General features: G+C 42.2%; 1 protein-coding gene across 3 annotated transcripts; it reads right to left on the reverse strand.

The window, feature by feature from the left end:
- Positions 1-485: 485 nt before the first annotated feature.
- On the reverse strand, positions 486-10,902 carry CYP1B1 (cytochrome P450 family 1 subfamily B member 1). Of its 3 annotated transcripts, XM_069108593.1 has the most exons (4): positions 10,776-10,902; positions 7,984-8,068; positions 6,374-7,426; positions 486-4,320 (listed from the first exon to the last, which is right to left on the reverse strand). In XM_069108593.1, exons 1-4 carry the CDS (start codon positions 10,900-10,902, stop codon positions 3,735-3,737), a joined length of 1,851 nt encoding a protein of 616 aa, XP_068964694.1. In that variant the 3' UTR covers positions 486-3,734. The 3 variants fall into 3 exon arrangements, with proteins under 3 accessions (XP_068964694.1, XP_068964693.1, XP_068964692.1); XM_069108592.1 differs by lacking the exon at positions 10,776-10,902 and having other exon boundaries at positions 7,984-8,114; XM_069108591.1 differs by lacking the exon at positions 10,776-10,902 and having other exon boundaries at positions 6,374-8,015.
- Positions 10,903-14,287: the final 3,385 nt, after the last annotated feature.

A 14,287-nucleotide genomic window follows, 5' to 3' on the forward strand; every position in this document is an offset into this window, starting at 1 on the left:
AAACATTGGTGGGTAGATGGGTGGAACAGTTTTCAGATTTCAACACCCTTTGGATAAGTTCTTCCCATGCTATACTTCCAGACACTGATTTCATTTTAAATTGTCCCACCCTCCAAATCCTTTATGAGGTGCAGAGTCATGTGCTTGACATTTTTTTAAATGACTTTTTTTCCTGTAAAATAAAATATATAATTACAATCCAATGTGCCTCACCAAATTGCATTTGTAATCACCCTTTTGCTGGGTTAGTTGTTAATTAGATTTAGCTTTCAGGGATGATTCTGACAAGTTTAATATATCAATTAGGGATTTGCAAGGAGACTGGATAAAACAAACATACAGAAAGATTGAATAGCATAAAAGAGATATTGAATGGATAAAATATTTGGGACACACATTTGTTAACCATTTATATACTATAGTTGGAAGGGTTCTTCTGCACCTTGGTGAAATGTAAAAGCTTTATCCAATGACATAAAATTAACTGTTATTAAAAAAACTTTTATTTAATATTTTGGTAATAACATTCCATGATTACAGGCATTCTAAATCCTTGAGGATGGAAAATATCCTCACATAATTAAAAAGAGATGATTTTACAGAGGCATATATGCATACATATGTATGTGCATACATATAATATATATATAATATGTACTGCATTCATGCTGCATGTCACAAAAATGAATGTGCATCACTTTCAGCTACAACTTTTTTCTGTGGTAACTATATACATATTTAAAGCTTATTGGAAAAGGTCCAAAAATAACAAAGGCTAAATAACAAGGGACCCTCACACAGTGGCATCATAATTATAAAAATACAAATGAAGTATATCTTACATAATTAAGTGATCTAATATAGATCTAACATGAAAATATTAACTTTGGAAAATAATTTCACAGGTGAAGGCTAAGTTCTGGGGTATGAAAACTTTTCTGTAATCCACAAAACAATCCTGAGACATTTCCTTTGGAATATTTTAAAGACAATCTTCTCATAAAGTCCAAGTCTCAAAAAAAAAAACCCACTTGTTTTATGAACATGTTTTAGCTGTAGTGGTTATCTGGAACAGATACTCTGCTTTTATAGATGATTTGCAAATATTTTATACTGAATCTATATAGCTCAAATGTGCAATTAGATGAAGTTATTATGCATTTAGTCCAATCAATTTAATTACCACTCTGAAAAACTCAGACCACAAAGTGTTTGGGGTTTTTTTTTGGCTTTATAAAAGAGTGGAGAAAAAAAGAGTGGTCAGTAGTTTACACTGATGTGTCTAAAAATCCTGACCAAATTAACCAGATAACTAGTAAGCATCTATTTTACTTATATTAAATAAACATGGCTTTATTATCAGGTAACATTGGGACCTATATGCAAAGAAATGAATCGCAGCACAGTCAAATATTTCAGTCAAGCTGTCTCGATGACTTATCCAGATTTCTATCTGCCCAGTTTTGCCATAGTACTTGTGGAAAGTCTGATTTGGCAATAGAACAAATTCCCTGGTCCTATTTGGGTATGGTTAGTTTACTCCATTATGGTAAAAGAAGGAATATATATATACTTAGTCTCACCAGTGGCTTTTGAACAACATTTTAAAAGAAAATTGTATGAACTAAGTATGACTGCCCATTTTCATTATTAAATTTCCAAAACTTACTATCCTTGTGAAGATCATAAACTGTGACTTGCAACTGGCACTCTAGGCATTCTTTTTCTGAATTTATGTGTTTCGAGCAAAGTAATTTAACGTGTGTGGGGAAAAATATTTGAATTATTCATCTTTCTTCCAATTCTCTCTTGAAAACACACATAAAACAATCTGTAATTCTATTAACAGTGACTTCCAAAGAAGTGCATATAATTTCTTTTTTAGTTTTGCTTTAAATAAACAGTAAACTTTTAAGCAACTGTTTTATAATTTTGGAAAGAACAATGAAGTCATAATTTTGCTTATCAGTTTTTTAATTTTAAGAATAGCCAATAAACTAATATTTTAAGCTGAATATACATATGAATGATATCTCCTCTTCAAAAGAACTGCATATTGAGTTGGCTATCTTAAAAAGTTATTTATCATTTATATCATGATACCAATTGGAAACCAAAGTTTCCTTGAATTTGGATCACCTGTTTCCCAATTCCATGTATTTCAGTACGTGGATGTTGCCATTGAAGGTGTTTTGTGTTATAGTTGTTCTTAATATATGAAAGGAGACAAATATAGGAAATATCCATATGGATGTCTGTAAGGAACAGCAAAACATCAATGTTCCAAGTGTTTTATCTATACGATACCAAAGGAAATCCAACTACTTTCATCATTCATCCACATATTTGGCATCATGTTAAAGGAGCCTAAATTTCCCTATCCTTCCTCAACCAAAGACTCAAAATTTTCATTAATCTCAGTTGAAAATTTAGATCCTGAAAAAAAGATTTCAAGGTCACATTAAAATGTGAAAAATGTTGAAAGTTATTTAGACACAAAATAACTTTAATCAAATCAGCTAGGGGAAAGAATATATAAATAAAGTTACAATAAAAAGTTGGGGAGATAACAGATGCAACTTGAAACTAAAAAAGAGTTTTAGATGAAAATTGTCATGCTTCAGTTCTGGTACCTTCAACAATGCAACTCATTTAAATTGGCTATTTGGTAACTTAGCAAACAAGCAGGTTGCTACATTAAGAGATAGTTTTAATTTGGTTTTTCATTATTAAATTAACTCCTTTTCATTAATGTTATTTTATTTATAATGAATAGTTATGCCTATTGCATGTTATGCGCAATTTGTGATTAACTAACCTTACTTATCCTTTCAAAATAGAATGAGCATAGTCTGCCATACACTTGAATTTTAGTTGCACCTGTAAACAAATTCATGATTTTGCCATATTTTTGAAGGCAAGTATCTAGCTTGGAATATTACATACTGTGTTTCAAAATTCATTATAAAACACTAAAATTAGCTATAAACTGAATTTCCCCCCATTCACTTTTTGCAAGAGTGATTTTATATTATACAGCATATCACTTCTCAAACCATGCTGAGTGCTACATTTGGTCAAAGATAAAACACAATCTTTAAGTACTGGGGCCTTTTTAAACAGAAATCTTTGATGACTTTGTTGAAAGACTTAAAAGATGAAGAGTAAGCCATTAGAGTCTTTATTGCTCCTTTTTGGCCTCATTCTCTCCTTTTACCTTAAACTAAAACTACTTAAACTACTACTTGGTTTTGAGTGTACAATTATATACCCAGGAATCTACTGTATTGCTGTTTGCTCTACAACAAAATTCCACATGAAGCAGTTGCCTTTTTGGAACTTACCCAAGGTTGTACCATTACTGAGATACCAAAAGGAGGTTTAGGTTGTTTGTTTTTTTTAAACCTATGAAATGTTTCAACAAACAGTCCCCAAGGATAGTATTATAGTGAAGCTATGGTATATTTCTAAAAGATTTTTAATCCCCTTTTATTTTATAATCATAAAATCTTGCAAGTTATTCTTGTAGTTTCATTAGTTATTCTGTCAAATGCACTGACTCACCAGGATTCACTTATTGGGTGAACCACATATCAGGCACTTAAGAAATACTTATTGATAGGTTCTCATCCAAAAGGCTCACAGGAGCATGTGTTGATGGCAGAAAGAGACAAACAGATTGATAGACTCATTTGTTTTTCTAACTTTGACTTCATTACACTTTTGCTAGCTACTCACTGGTTGTCTTCAGCTTGTAGTCTTTGAACAGTATTATCAAGTAGTTCCATAGATTCTCTCAATGTGACATTAATTGTGAATGATTTTGGTTTAATGGTTAACCCATAACTAAAATTCATTTCTGGGTCCTCATCTGGATTGGCAAGGAAATTGCACTGGTGGGCCAGAATGGCAATAAAGAGAAATAGCTGTATTTTGGACAACTCTTCCCCAATGCACCTACGTTTGCCCACTGAGAAAATCATGACCCCACTAGCCATGTCTTTGTCAATGAATCCTTTGTTGTCCAGGAAGCGGGCTGGATTGAAGTCTTCTGGGTTCTGCCATTTCACTGGGTCGTGATTAACTGACCATTGGTTGATGAATACCACCGTATCTTTGGGAATGTGGTAGCCCATGATTGAAGTGTCGGTGGTGGTGGCATGTGGGATGGTGACAGGTATAAAGCTACTGAAGCGCATGGCTTCATAGAGAAAAGCCATGACATATGGGAGATGAGGCTGATCATCCAATGAGGGCAATCGATCTCGCCCCACAACTCTATCCAATTCTTCTTGGACCCGAGCCTGAACTTTAGGATACCTGTTTTTGAAAACGCAAGTGGAGAAAACAATTAGGGAAAGCAGTTTTTATTGCATCAAGAAAAATAATTATTCTGTTATCTATTTGGGGAAGAGTTGTTTGATTATTTAAAAATTTTCCATAATGAGAGGCTAATATAACATTTCCCTAAAAATAAGAGTGTAACTAAAACAATCCCATGAATTCTGGTTCTATCCTTAAGTGGGCTTTAACTTTGGAGACACTCAAGATATTACATCTTAGAAGTTTTCTTCTCACTTTATGTTAAGGGCCTATGCTACATAATTTTTGTCTGCTCTATCTTCTTAAAGAAGAGGTCGTTTTTTGGTTTGTTTGTTTTTTAACCCTGCATAATGATGTTTGGTACAACCATATGATGTTATATATTTTTTTCCTGCTGTATTGTTTTAAAGAGGTGCCAAAATTATAGCATTTCTTAATCCCCACTGTTTGGCTGCAGAAATGGAGGCTTTTTTTTTTTTTCCAATTAAGTTTACAGAGACAGACAAGTTCGAAATGGCATTGATGACGAAAATCATTTCACTAAGATAGCATTTTTCTATCCCTTCCTTAAATATTTACTCCCTCAAGAAATTTTCTACAGATAAATCCCCAGCTTTGGGCATTCACCACAGAAAGTTGTTGGGTACCATCTGAAGGGTACCGGAAGTTGAAATTTAGAATTTTTGCAAGATTTAAAAAATGTAGTTGAATTCTAAACTGTTTCGTTAATAATTGATGTCATTACTTCAACTGTAGTATAACATTATATTCTCAATTGACATCGATGAAACAGACTGTACTCTGATTTCAGGTACCACTTCCCCCCCCCCCCCCCCGATTTTTAAGATTTCTGCATGTGGTTGTCACAGCTCCTCTGGCAGTTGTAGTTTTCTTCGAATAACCTCAGAGAAGTTGTAAGCAGCATGCCTTCTACAATAAACTGCCGCTGTGTGAGTCTTGTACTCATTAGATTTTTGTTGGTGCTTGTATACCTAGAGTTAGCTCTAAGAAAGTGGCAAAGTCTAACTTTTCCTTTGCTTCCAGTCACGCGATCACAATAAAAAAGAGAGAGAGAAGGCTTGGGCACATTCCCACACAGCCGGTTCGTGCCGTACCTGGGTTATGGAGAGCTTCCTCTCCACCTGGTAAACCTATTGCTCCGGCCGCCTCTGCGTTTTACGAGTCCTCGCCCCATCCCTATTTATTTTCTGTGACACTCTCAGCTTGCTCTTTCCTTCCTTTCTAATAAGAACTTGTGTTCCTGGCTCCACGCCCAAAGCTTCCGTGCTAGCTAATCATGATCTGGGCCACAACCAAGTCTCGGGGCGGGGGGGCGGGGGGGGAGGGGGAGGGGAGGTGGGGCAGCCGAGCTTGGAGCTGGCTTTGCTTCATTCTGTTTACTTTCCTTGGGAAACAAAGCCCTAAATCGTCTGCTCGGTTTGATTGCCAGAGCCCGCCTCGGATCTGCACTGCTGACTAAGCTAAGCCCCAGCGCGCCTAATGGGCTGATGTGTTTATTTAACATATTTAGTGCCTTACACTTTCCACTGGGGGGGGGGGGAGGGGAGGGGGAGAGAAATAGAGGAGAGTGGAGAAGGGGAAGAGAGGAAGTAGGGAGGAGGAACCGTTTCCTAGTATTCCTGTGACTGGAAGGGAGGGACAAGGGGGAGGAGGAGGGAGGCTAGACGGCGGGATCCTCAAGTGCTTTTCAAAGGCTTGTTTATCTAGAAGTGTTTAGCACTGCCTCCACTCGTTTTTCCAGTTTGAGAGACTTATCTGGCTTCCTTGACTGACTATGGGAAGCTTCAAGCGATCAAAATGAAGGGGGCACAACTCTGCAGAACACGCTGAGCCACTCCCTGTAGTTGGAGTCACAGAATGGTCCGCAAAGGCCCCTGATCTCTTATTGGACACAGCGCTCCAGACCAGGACAGAGGTTGGAAGGATAGGAAAAGTGAAGACGGCTGGGAAAGTTTAGACAAAGAAGACCTAAATCTGTGCCTCTGGTTCAGGGTCCAGCCCCCTCCCCTTCAGGTCAGTCTAGTCCTACCTTATGAACAAGATGAGAAGCCACTGCAGTGCAGTGGAAAGCGTATCCTGGCTGGCCCCGAAAATATCGGTGACTGTGGCCGGCACGTAGTCTGTGTCAAGGCGAAGGCCAGGCTTTGCTTCTCCCGGACTCTCCTCCTCCTTCCCCACTGTGTGGATGAAGGCATCCATCATGTCCCGAGGCGGGGCTCCCGGCTTCAGGCTGCTCCTGTGCTTCAGGAACTTGTCCAGCACGAAGCTGTAGAAGTCACGGTTGAGCTTTTGGAAGTCGCGGTAGGCGGTGCGCACCGGGTTGGGGAAGCGCTGGAGCCAGGGGAGCACGTCCACAAGGCTGCCCGCCCCCACTGTACGGCCGAAGCGTTCGTTGTGGCTCAGCAACTCACAGAACTCTTTGTCATTGTGGCTGTAGCGGCAGCCGAAGCACACAGCACTCATGACGTTGGCCACGGCCACCACAGTGAGGGGGCACGGGTTCAGAAAGGCGCCCCCAGCACTGCCTTGCACGAGCAGCATCACCAACTCCCGAGTCTCACTCAACACGTGCTGCTCCAAGACCCGGCGGCTGCGGACTTGTCCAGTGGAGAAGGCGCGCACCGTGCCATGGGCCACCCGCCTCTGCACCTTCCAGATCTCCGAGTATTTGCTGAAAGCCAGGCTACGGCCGTTGGAGACCACCTGGAAAGAGGGGAACTGCGGGCGGCTGGCAAAGGCGGACCCCTGCTGCACCAAAGCCTGGCGGATGGCGCGCTCGCCGTTCAGCACCACCACTGGGTAGCTGCCCAAGCGGATTTGAAAGACGTCTCCGTAGCGGCGGGCCAAGCGAGTGAAAGAGAGATGAGGAATGCTGCCCACCTCCACAGCGTTCCCAATCAGGGGCCACTGGAATGGGCCAGGGGGACTGCAGCTGACCCATGGGGGCCGACGGCAACGCCGTAGGAACCATTGACCCAAGCGGACAGCGGCCAGCACGGAAACGAGGAGCAGGAGGGTAGTCTGCTGGGTGGACAGAAGACCGGGAAGCCAGGCTTCTTCGCTACTTAGGCTTGTGGCCATGCTGTGAGAGACAAGATCGGTGGGCATAGAGACTATAGAGGGGTGGGGGTGGGAAACGGGGGTGGTGAATGGTTTGAGGACAGGGGAGGAAGAAGCTTAGAGCACCTGGTAGAATTAAGTTGTGATAGACCAATTCACACCTAAGGTAAGCAACTATGGCTAGAAAGCAAGGAATGATTACTTTGGTCAGGACACACACTCCGCTAAGGATGCTGCTGGTACTGTCTGTGGGAAGACGCTGAATTCCACCAGCATCTGCCCTGCATTGTACTTATTTCCACCGAGCTCCCCTCATCTCCTTCCACTCACTCACTCTTTACTAACAGAGCAGTTAGGGGCAGATGTGGCTTCTGAGAAACAGCCCCCCAAAACAACGGTATAACGGTCCCTCTAGAGAGAAGAAAATCCCGAGGGGTATCTAGGCACGGACTGCCCCTCTTCCCTACCTCCCAATTGGTGCATTCCCTGGTCCTCCCTCCACCCCTCACACACCCACCTGCAACAATTGGTAAAACGCGGAGGTGAGGGCTTCCCAGACTTCTCAAAGATATTACTGACCTGTGGGTAGACGCTGCCCGCAGCAATGTGTGATGAGTAGGGAGCTGAGGAAATGAATGTAGCTCTGGGTAGAACCAAGGTTTAGCTGCGTCGAAGAGGGAGAGATATCAGACCTCTATACTCCTGACAATCCCATTCCAGCATGGATGAATCTCAAAGGCTGCACCGTGGAGAGTATCTCTTTTCACCTGCTCCAGAGTTAGAAATTCATCCCCACTGCAGCCCAGGGGTGCGAAATTAGAGAATCTGGAGTAACCTGAGGTGAGGTGAAGCTATGAAAAGGTAGTTACCTTCCCAGGTGCCCTCCACCCCGGGAAACGAAGAATGATAGGATTTTCTAGCTGTGCTGGAGATGGTTTGGGAGCAAGGATGGCAGGGTCAGCCTCTACTCCTAGCTAGCAGAGCTGATGTGAAACAGGAATTTGCTACTTGCAAACTGAACCAGCCTGGACTTTGGAAATGAAGCATCCCATTTCTCCTGGTTTTAAGGACTCCGAAAGGGAGGAGGGAGGGAAGGAAGGAGGGAGGGAAGAAAGGAGGGAGGTGGGAGCCGGTCAGAGCATCGCAGGCTAACTGGACCTGGAAAAGGCGGGGCAGAGCAGGCAGGGGGGAGGGGCTCTTTAAAAGTGGCACCCGCTTGAGTTAGACCTCAGTCCCCAAAGGCAAACGAGGTGGGGGGAATCAGAACTTAGTCGCTGTACAGCTGCAAGGAGGATTTATTTGTAAGTAAGCAGACATCCCCCAAAATACAGTCGGCAAGTTTTGTTTTGTTTTTTTTGCTATGAGATGCAGTCACCCCTAAGATAAAGTATACTCTGGTTCCCAAGTCTTGGATTCCACCTAGTTTCCATTTAGAGCTGTATTCCAGACAAAGTGACCTGTCTCACCCCCAAGCCCATCACCTTTTCCCAGGGCCAATTCTCCCATGGACATCAGAGGGTCTTAACGCAAACATTCAGGCTTCTCATTTCTTTATACCTAATCTATTCTCTACCTTTATGTAATCTTTTTCCCTCCTTGGTCCGAAACATTTGAAGAGGAAACCTCCTCTATCAACTGCTCTGAGCCCTACTGCTTTAGAGTGGCCTGGGGCTACTGAGAAATTGAGTGACTTGTCCAAGGTCACGTGGTCTATGCCTGTCAACCAGGATTTCAACTTCAACCCAGATCTTCCCGAGTCTAGGTAGAGTCAGAGTCAGAGCCATCCTCATTTTCCTCAAGTGTAAAGCCAAGGGCTTGGAGTTAGAGGCTTCAAAGGTCCCTTCCGACTCTAAACCTAAAATTCAATCCTTCGATTCAGAAGTCTCTCTTATTTTATTCTCTTGATCATCCCTCAGTTTTACACCCCCACCCCCCCCCAGTCCCCAGCCCGGTAAAAGTGGCGTGAGCCTGCGCTGCGTTTCAATAACCTGTAAGATAAGGAAACAGGAGGAGAATCCTTGGTGGCTGCGGTTTGCTCCTCTCTTCTTTCCCACCACTTCGGTATCTATCTGTCTGTCTATCTATCTAATTTGTCTATCAGCTATCTATTATTATCTATCTACTCATTTATTTAAAATATCTCCCCCCCTCACCCAGTCACACCCTTAGAAGCAGCGATGTTGCCCACTGGATAGAGCTCCGGGTCTAGAGTCCAGAAAACTTGAATTCAAAATCGTCCTCAGACACGTACTAGCTGTGTGACCTTGGGCAAGTCACCTAAAGTCTGCCTCAGTTTCCTCATTTGTAAATTGGGGTCAATAGCTCCTCTCAGGGCTGTTTTAAGGATAAAATGAGATATTTGTAAAGCACTTGGTACATAGTAGACGATTATGTAAATACATATTCCCTTCCCTTAAATTTTTTCTATAAACTTCGCAAATAATCACAACCATTTCAACATACAAAAAAAGAACGAGGACTGTATAGCAAAGCGTGAACTTGTTTAAAAACGCTTTAAAAAAAAGTTTATTGAATTTTTAAAATTCTTACACCTCCAAAGTATAAGAGGTAGAGTTTCAGGTATCCTGCTAGGGTAGTTGAATAAACAATCATAGTCATAATCATAGATGCCCGGCAGACGGAGAAGAGCCGCGCCAGCCTTCCCGGCTCCCTCCGCGGACAACCTCATAGCAATCTGCCGGGAGACTCTCGGTCGGGGGGCGCGCGCACACTTGTTCGCTCCCCTGCTCTCCGCGTAACCCGGGCAGGCTTTGGCTGTGGGCGCACACTCGCTCTCTCCCTAGGCTGGAAGAGCTGTCCGCCTCGCCTCTTTTTGTCTCTCTGGGCAGACCAACCCCAAAGGGAGGATTATCCTGGGGGAGCAAGCAGTTCGAAGGGGGTAGGACTAGACGGAACAGGCTGGCGTCCCTTGGCGGGACTGAGTGGGCTGTGTAGAAAAAAAGAAGAAAAAAAAAACACTGTCTTCCTAGCTTTACAGAGTTGAAAAGTTTGGTGGTGGCGTGTGTGTGTTTTTTTCCTTCTCCTGGGTCGCCTCCCCTTTGCGTGCGGAGTTTGCATTGCGTGCGCGGCTTCTGGAAAGCCGGCTCTAAGTCATCCCTTTAGTACTCATCTGGGCTCCCCCTCCTCCCGCGCCTTCTCACGGTACCTGACACGCAGAGGCTGCTCTGCCAGCAGCGTGGGGGAGGGAGAGCCAGCAGCACCCCGCCTCCCCCCACCCCACCCCCTGGCCGACAAGCACACCCGCCACCCAGCCACCTCCCTCCTCTGGACTAAGGAAGGCCCAGCCTGGCTGCTAAATCACCTGCTAAACCCATTAGCCGGGGAGAGAGATGTTTCCCGAGCTTGGTGGCTGGGCTCCTTAGAAGTGCCTGCTTCATCCCTTACTGCGGGGTTGAACGTGTGGGTGCATGTGTCTACGACTCCTCTTAAGGGATATGAGAATGGGTTTCGTGGCTTTTTTTTTTTTTCTGGCCTCATAAAACGTGCTGCAAAGAAATCGCGTGTCCTCATTTTCTGCTTTTTTTTTCCCTTTAAGGAGGGGAGGAATTGTGCAGCGTGGCGTTTGTTTTAATTAACTAGAACGATGACACCCTTTCCTTTTCCAATATTTTGAATACCCTGCCTACTCTTACCTAGGAGAAGCTGTAGATGAAAAAGACTTCCTAAAGGCCACTACAACTCAGTCTCACAAGTATACATTATAAAATAGCATTGATCCCCAGTGTCCCAAAAGTTAGTGCAGTCTTCTATTAAAACTACCCTAATACTTTTGGGACACCTCGAGTGGCATTTCAAATTTTGCAGAGTACTTTACATATATATTATTCTTTGATCCTCACAACAATCCTGTGTAGTAGGGACTATTATTCTCATTTTTACAGAAGAGGAAACTAAGTCTGGGAAAGGTCACAGAATTCAGTAAGAGTCGAGGCAAAAAGTCACCACTCCAGTCTTTTCAAGTCTTCCTGACTGCAAGAGCAGCACTCTACTGCATCTCCTCGATGCCCCTGTTAAGCACGGGTTCTGTGCAAGGCCCTTGGCGAAACTCTGGGGATATATCATGTTAAGTGCCTACTATGTGTCAAGCACTGGGGGATACAAAGAAATGAACCCATCCTTTTCCTCAAAAAACTTTTAACTTGGGATACAAACAACATATGTACAGATACATAAATATAATACACATCCATATACAAAGTAAATGTAAAATTATTTCTGAGTAGAATCTGAATTCAGCACACGGGACAGTCCTCTTATAGGCGGTGGTACTTGAGCAAAGCTTTGGAAGGGAGCAGATGGAGTGGTGTATTGTCTCTCAGTGTTGGTGCCAGTTTATTCAAAACACTGGATGGGGCACGACTAGGTGGCACAGTGAATTAGAGCACCGGCCCTGTAGTCAGGAGGACCTGAGTTCAACTCCGGCCTCAGATACTTAACACACACAAAAAAAACTAGCCGTGTGACCTTGGGCAAGTCACTTAACTTCAATTGCCCTCCAAAAAGCAAAAAAAAGCACTAGGTGGACAATGGAATGCTACCTACCAGGAACAGCCAGTGTAGGATGGATTGGAGACAGATTAAGTGCCGAACCAAGGAGTTTATCCTGGAGGCCATAGTGAGCAACTACAGTTTCTGGAGCAGTGAAGTTACCATGGTCAGATCTGCCCTTGGGGATCATCAGTTTTGCAGTTAAGTGTAGTATGGTTTGGAGAGAAGAGAGGATAGACACAGACCAGTTAGGAAGTTATTACAATGGCCATCTATGGAAGGTGATGGCTTGAATTCAGATTAAGGTTATGTCACTGAAGAAAAGGGAAGCCATTAGGAGTTTTTGAGTTTGAAAAAATCAACAAATTGGCAATTTATTTGATATGGAGCAGGGAGGGAGGAAAGAAAAAAATCAAAGTTAAAGAGGGCTCCTAGATTGTGAACCTTGCTGACTGGAAGAAAGGTGGCTCCCTTGACAGAAACAAGCCATTTAGGAGAAGGGCTGGATTTGTGGGGTGGAAAGAGTTTGGGTTTAGGGGTACAAAGGAGGCATGAGAGCTGGATATGTAGATTTGGGAGTCATCTGCATAGACATGGGGATAAAAAGATCAAATGAAAAATCATGGTTGTCTTGAAGGATAAGCTTTAAAGGAGTTTAAGGATAAACTCTTTAAGGAGTTTATCTTCTCCTAGAGAGAATGCATTCAATACATAAAAGATAAATGTATAAATAGTCATGTGAGGAGGAGGAAGAGGTGAACTAGAACAATTAGTGATCAATAGTCCTGTGTTCCTTTCTTCTTTGTGATCTAAAGGCACACCTGCTCTTTGACTGGAAGTCTTGTTTTGATTTTTACTTAGACTCTTTGTTTTTTATTTTTAAAATGTGGGTTCCAATGACCATAAAGAAGATAGCACACAATTGCCACAACTGAGTCATTCCAAAATGGAGGGTTATAGAACATGCCTCATCTCATTTTGGAGAAACTGTGATATGATTTTAAAGATTAACTAGAATCTTTAAAAGTCCTATTTAGCCACTGGGACAGAATAAAATTAATCACAAGATATGATCAACTTTTCTCCAACCACAATTTTTCTTATTTACTTATTTATGTATCTGTTTGTTTGTATATGTGTGTGTGTGTATACATATATTATATATATTTGTTTGGGGAGCAAAGACTGCTATCCTTTACTTTTCAAGATTTCTCTGTAAATCATTTCAAACCCCAGTGTTAATGTACTCAAATCAGTGTTAAAGAGAGCATATTGAGTATCTTTGTAAATGATCATAGATTGTCTTCTCCCTTTCCAGGTTTTAAACAGGGCTACAAACAAGTAGTTGGAGTTAGCTATACAACTATGCAATTAGGCCTAGCCTCTGGCTTTGACAGGCTCCACATTCCAGCTCTCCTCCATTCTCACTTCTAACCTCTATTTTTAAGGAGAAAGCCAGGTAAAAGTCTCATGTGTTGCATTATATTCAATATTATGATGTGTCAGATGCATATCATGAAGCACTATAATTCAATCACCTCTCATTCTTGCCTCTTCCCTTTCCCCTTCTATCCCTTTTCTTCCATTGGTTTCTGCTGAAGTTTAAAGTTGGGAGAGCTTGGTTCAGGTGTGAAAGAATCCACTTAGACTTTCTCTTTTAGCCAATGGAAACTTATTTTATGTGAAATCATGGGCCTCCTTAGCAAGGAAGCTAAGTGAAACCCCAAAATTTGAGGGAGTTATGCTTATATAGAGGTTTCAGAATGATGATGTTTTAGAGGTTTTTATGGAGGTTAAAGATTAAAGACGGGACAGAATGACATAGAATGAGGGAGACAGGGAATTCTTTATGGTTTAAGGATTTAAGGACAGGGCAAGAGGACACAGGTTAAACATTAAAGGATAGGGGGAACACAGGATAAGGGAGACAAAAGCAATTCTTTTGGTACAGGTTCAAGATAAGAGGGAGAGGACTTTAGAATGCCTTCAGGTTATAGAATAAACTAGGGGCTTCACAAAGTACTGGACAAGCAACTCAACCCTTAGGGCACCATTTGTATCCACATCAGTTTCTTCCTTTTTCTCTTGAATTCACTATCTTTCTGGCTTTTTTCTCTTCTCTTTGCCTCATCTTTCTTCCTCATCCAACTTTTTTCCTTTGCATCTTTCACATTCATCACCAGGAAACTCCACTCTTTTTCTTCTCTTGATTTCTCTGCCTCTATTTTTACCTCAACCTCCCTCTATTTCTTTTCTTTTATTTCCCTCCACCTCCCTCTTTTGTTTTATTCTATATTATATATCTTCTATATCCTTTTTTATCTGTTTGTTTCATTGTTTGTTTTTCTCTTCTCCCTCAAAAAGGAGAAGGGAG

Source organism: Petaurus breviceps, unplaced genomic scaffold (assembly GCF_028583685.1).
Source record: "Petaurus breviceps papuanus isolate PSGF00001 unplaced genomic scaffold, PetGlider_PUasm1.0 90407, whole genome shotgun sequence".
Taxonomy (NCBI): Eukaryota; Metazoa; Chordata; class Mammalia; order Diprotodontia; family Petauridae; genus Petaurus; species Petaurus breviceps.

Coding starts and splice junctions, on each gene's coding strand:
- CYP1B1 (XM_069108593.1), bottom strand. CDS start 10,902: ATGAGGCCAGAAAAAAAAAAAAAGCCACGAAACCCATTCTCATATCCC. Junction 7,427..7,983: donor CGGGCAGCGTCTACCCACAG/GTCAGTAATATC, acceptor TGTCTCTCACAG/CATGGCCACAAGCCTAAGTA. Junction 4,321..6,373: donor CTTCTCATCTTGTTCATAAG/GTAGGACTAGAC, acceptor TTTCAAAAACAG/GTATCCTAAAGTTCAGGCTC.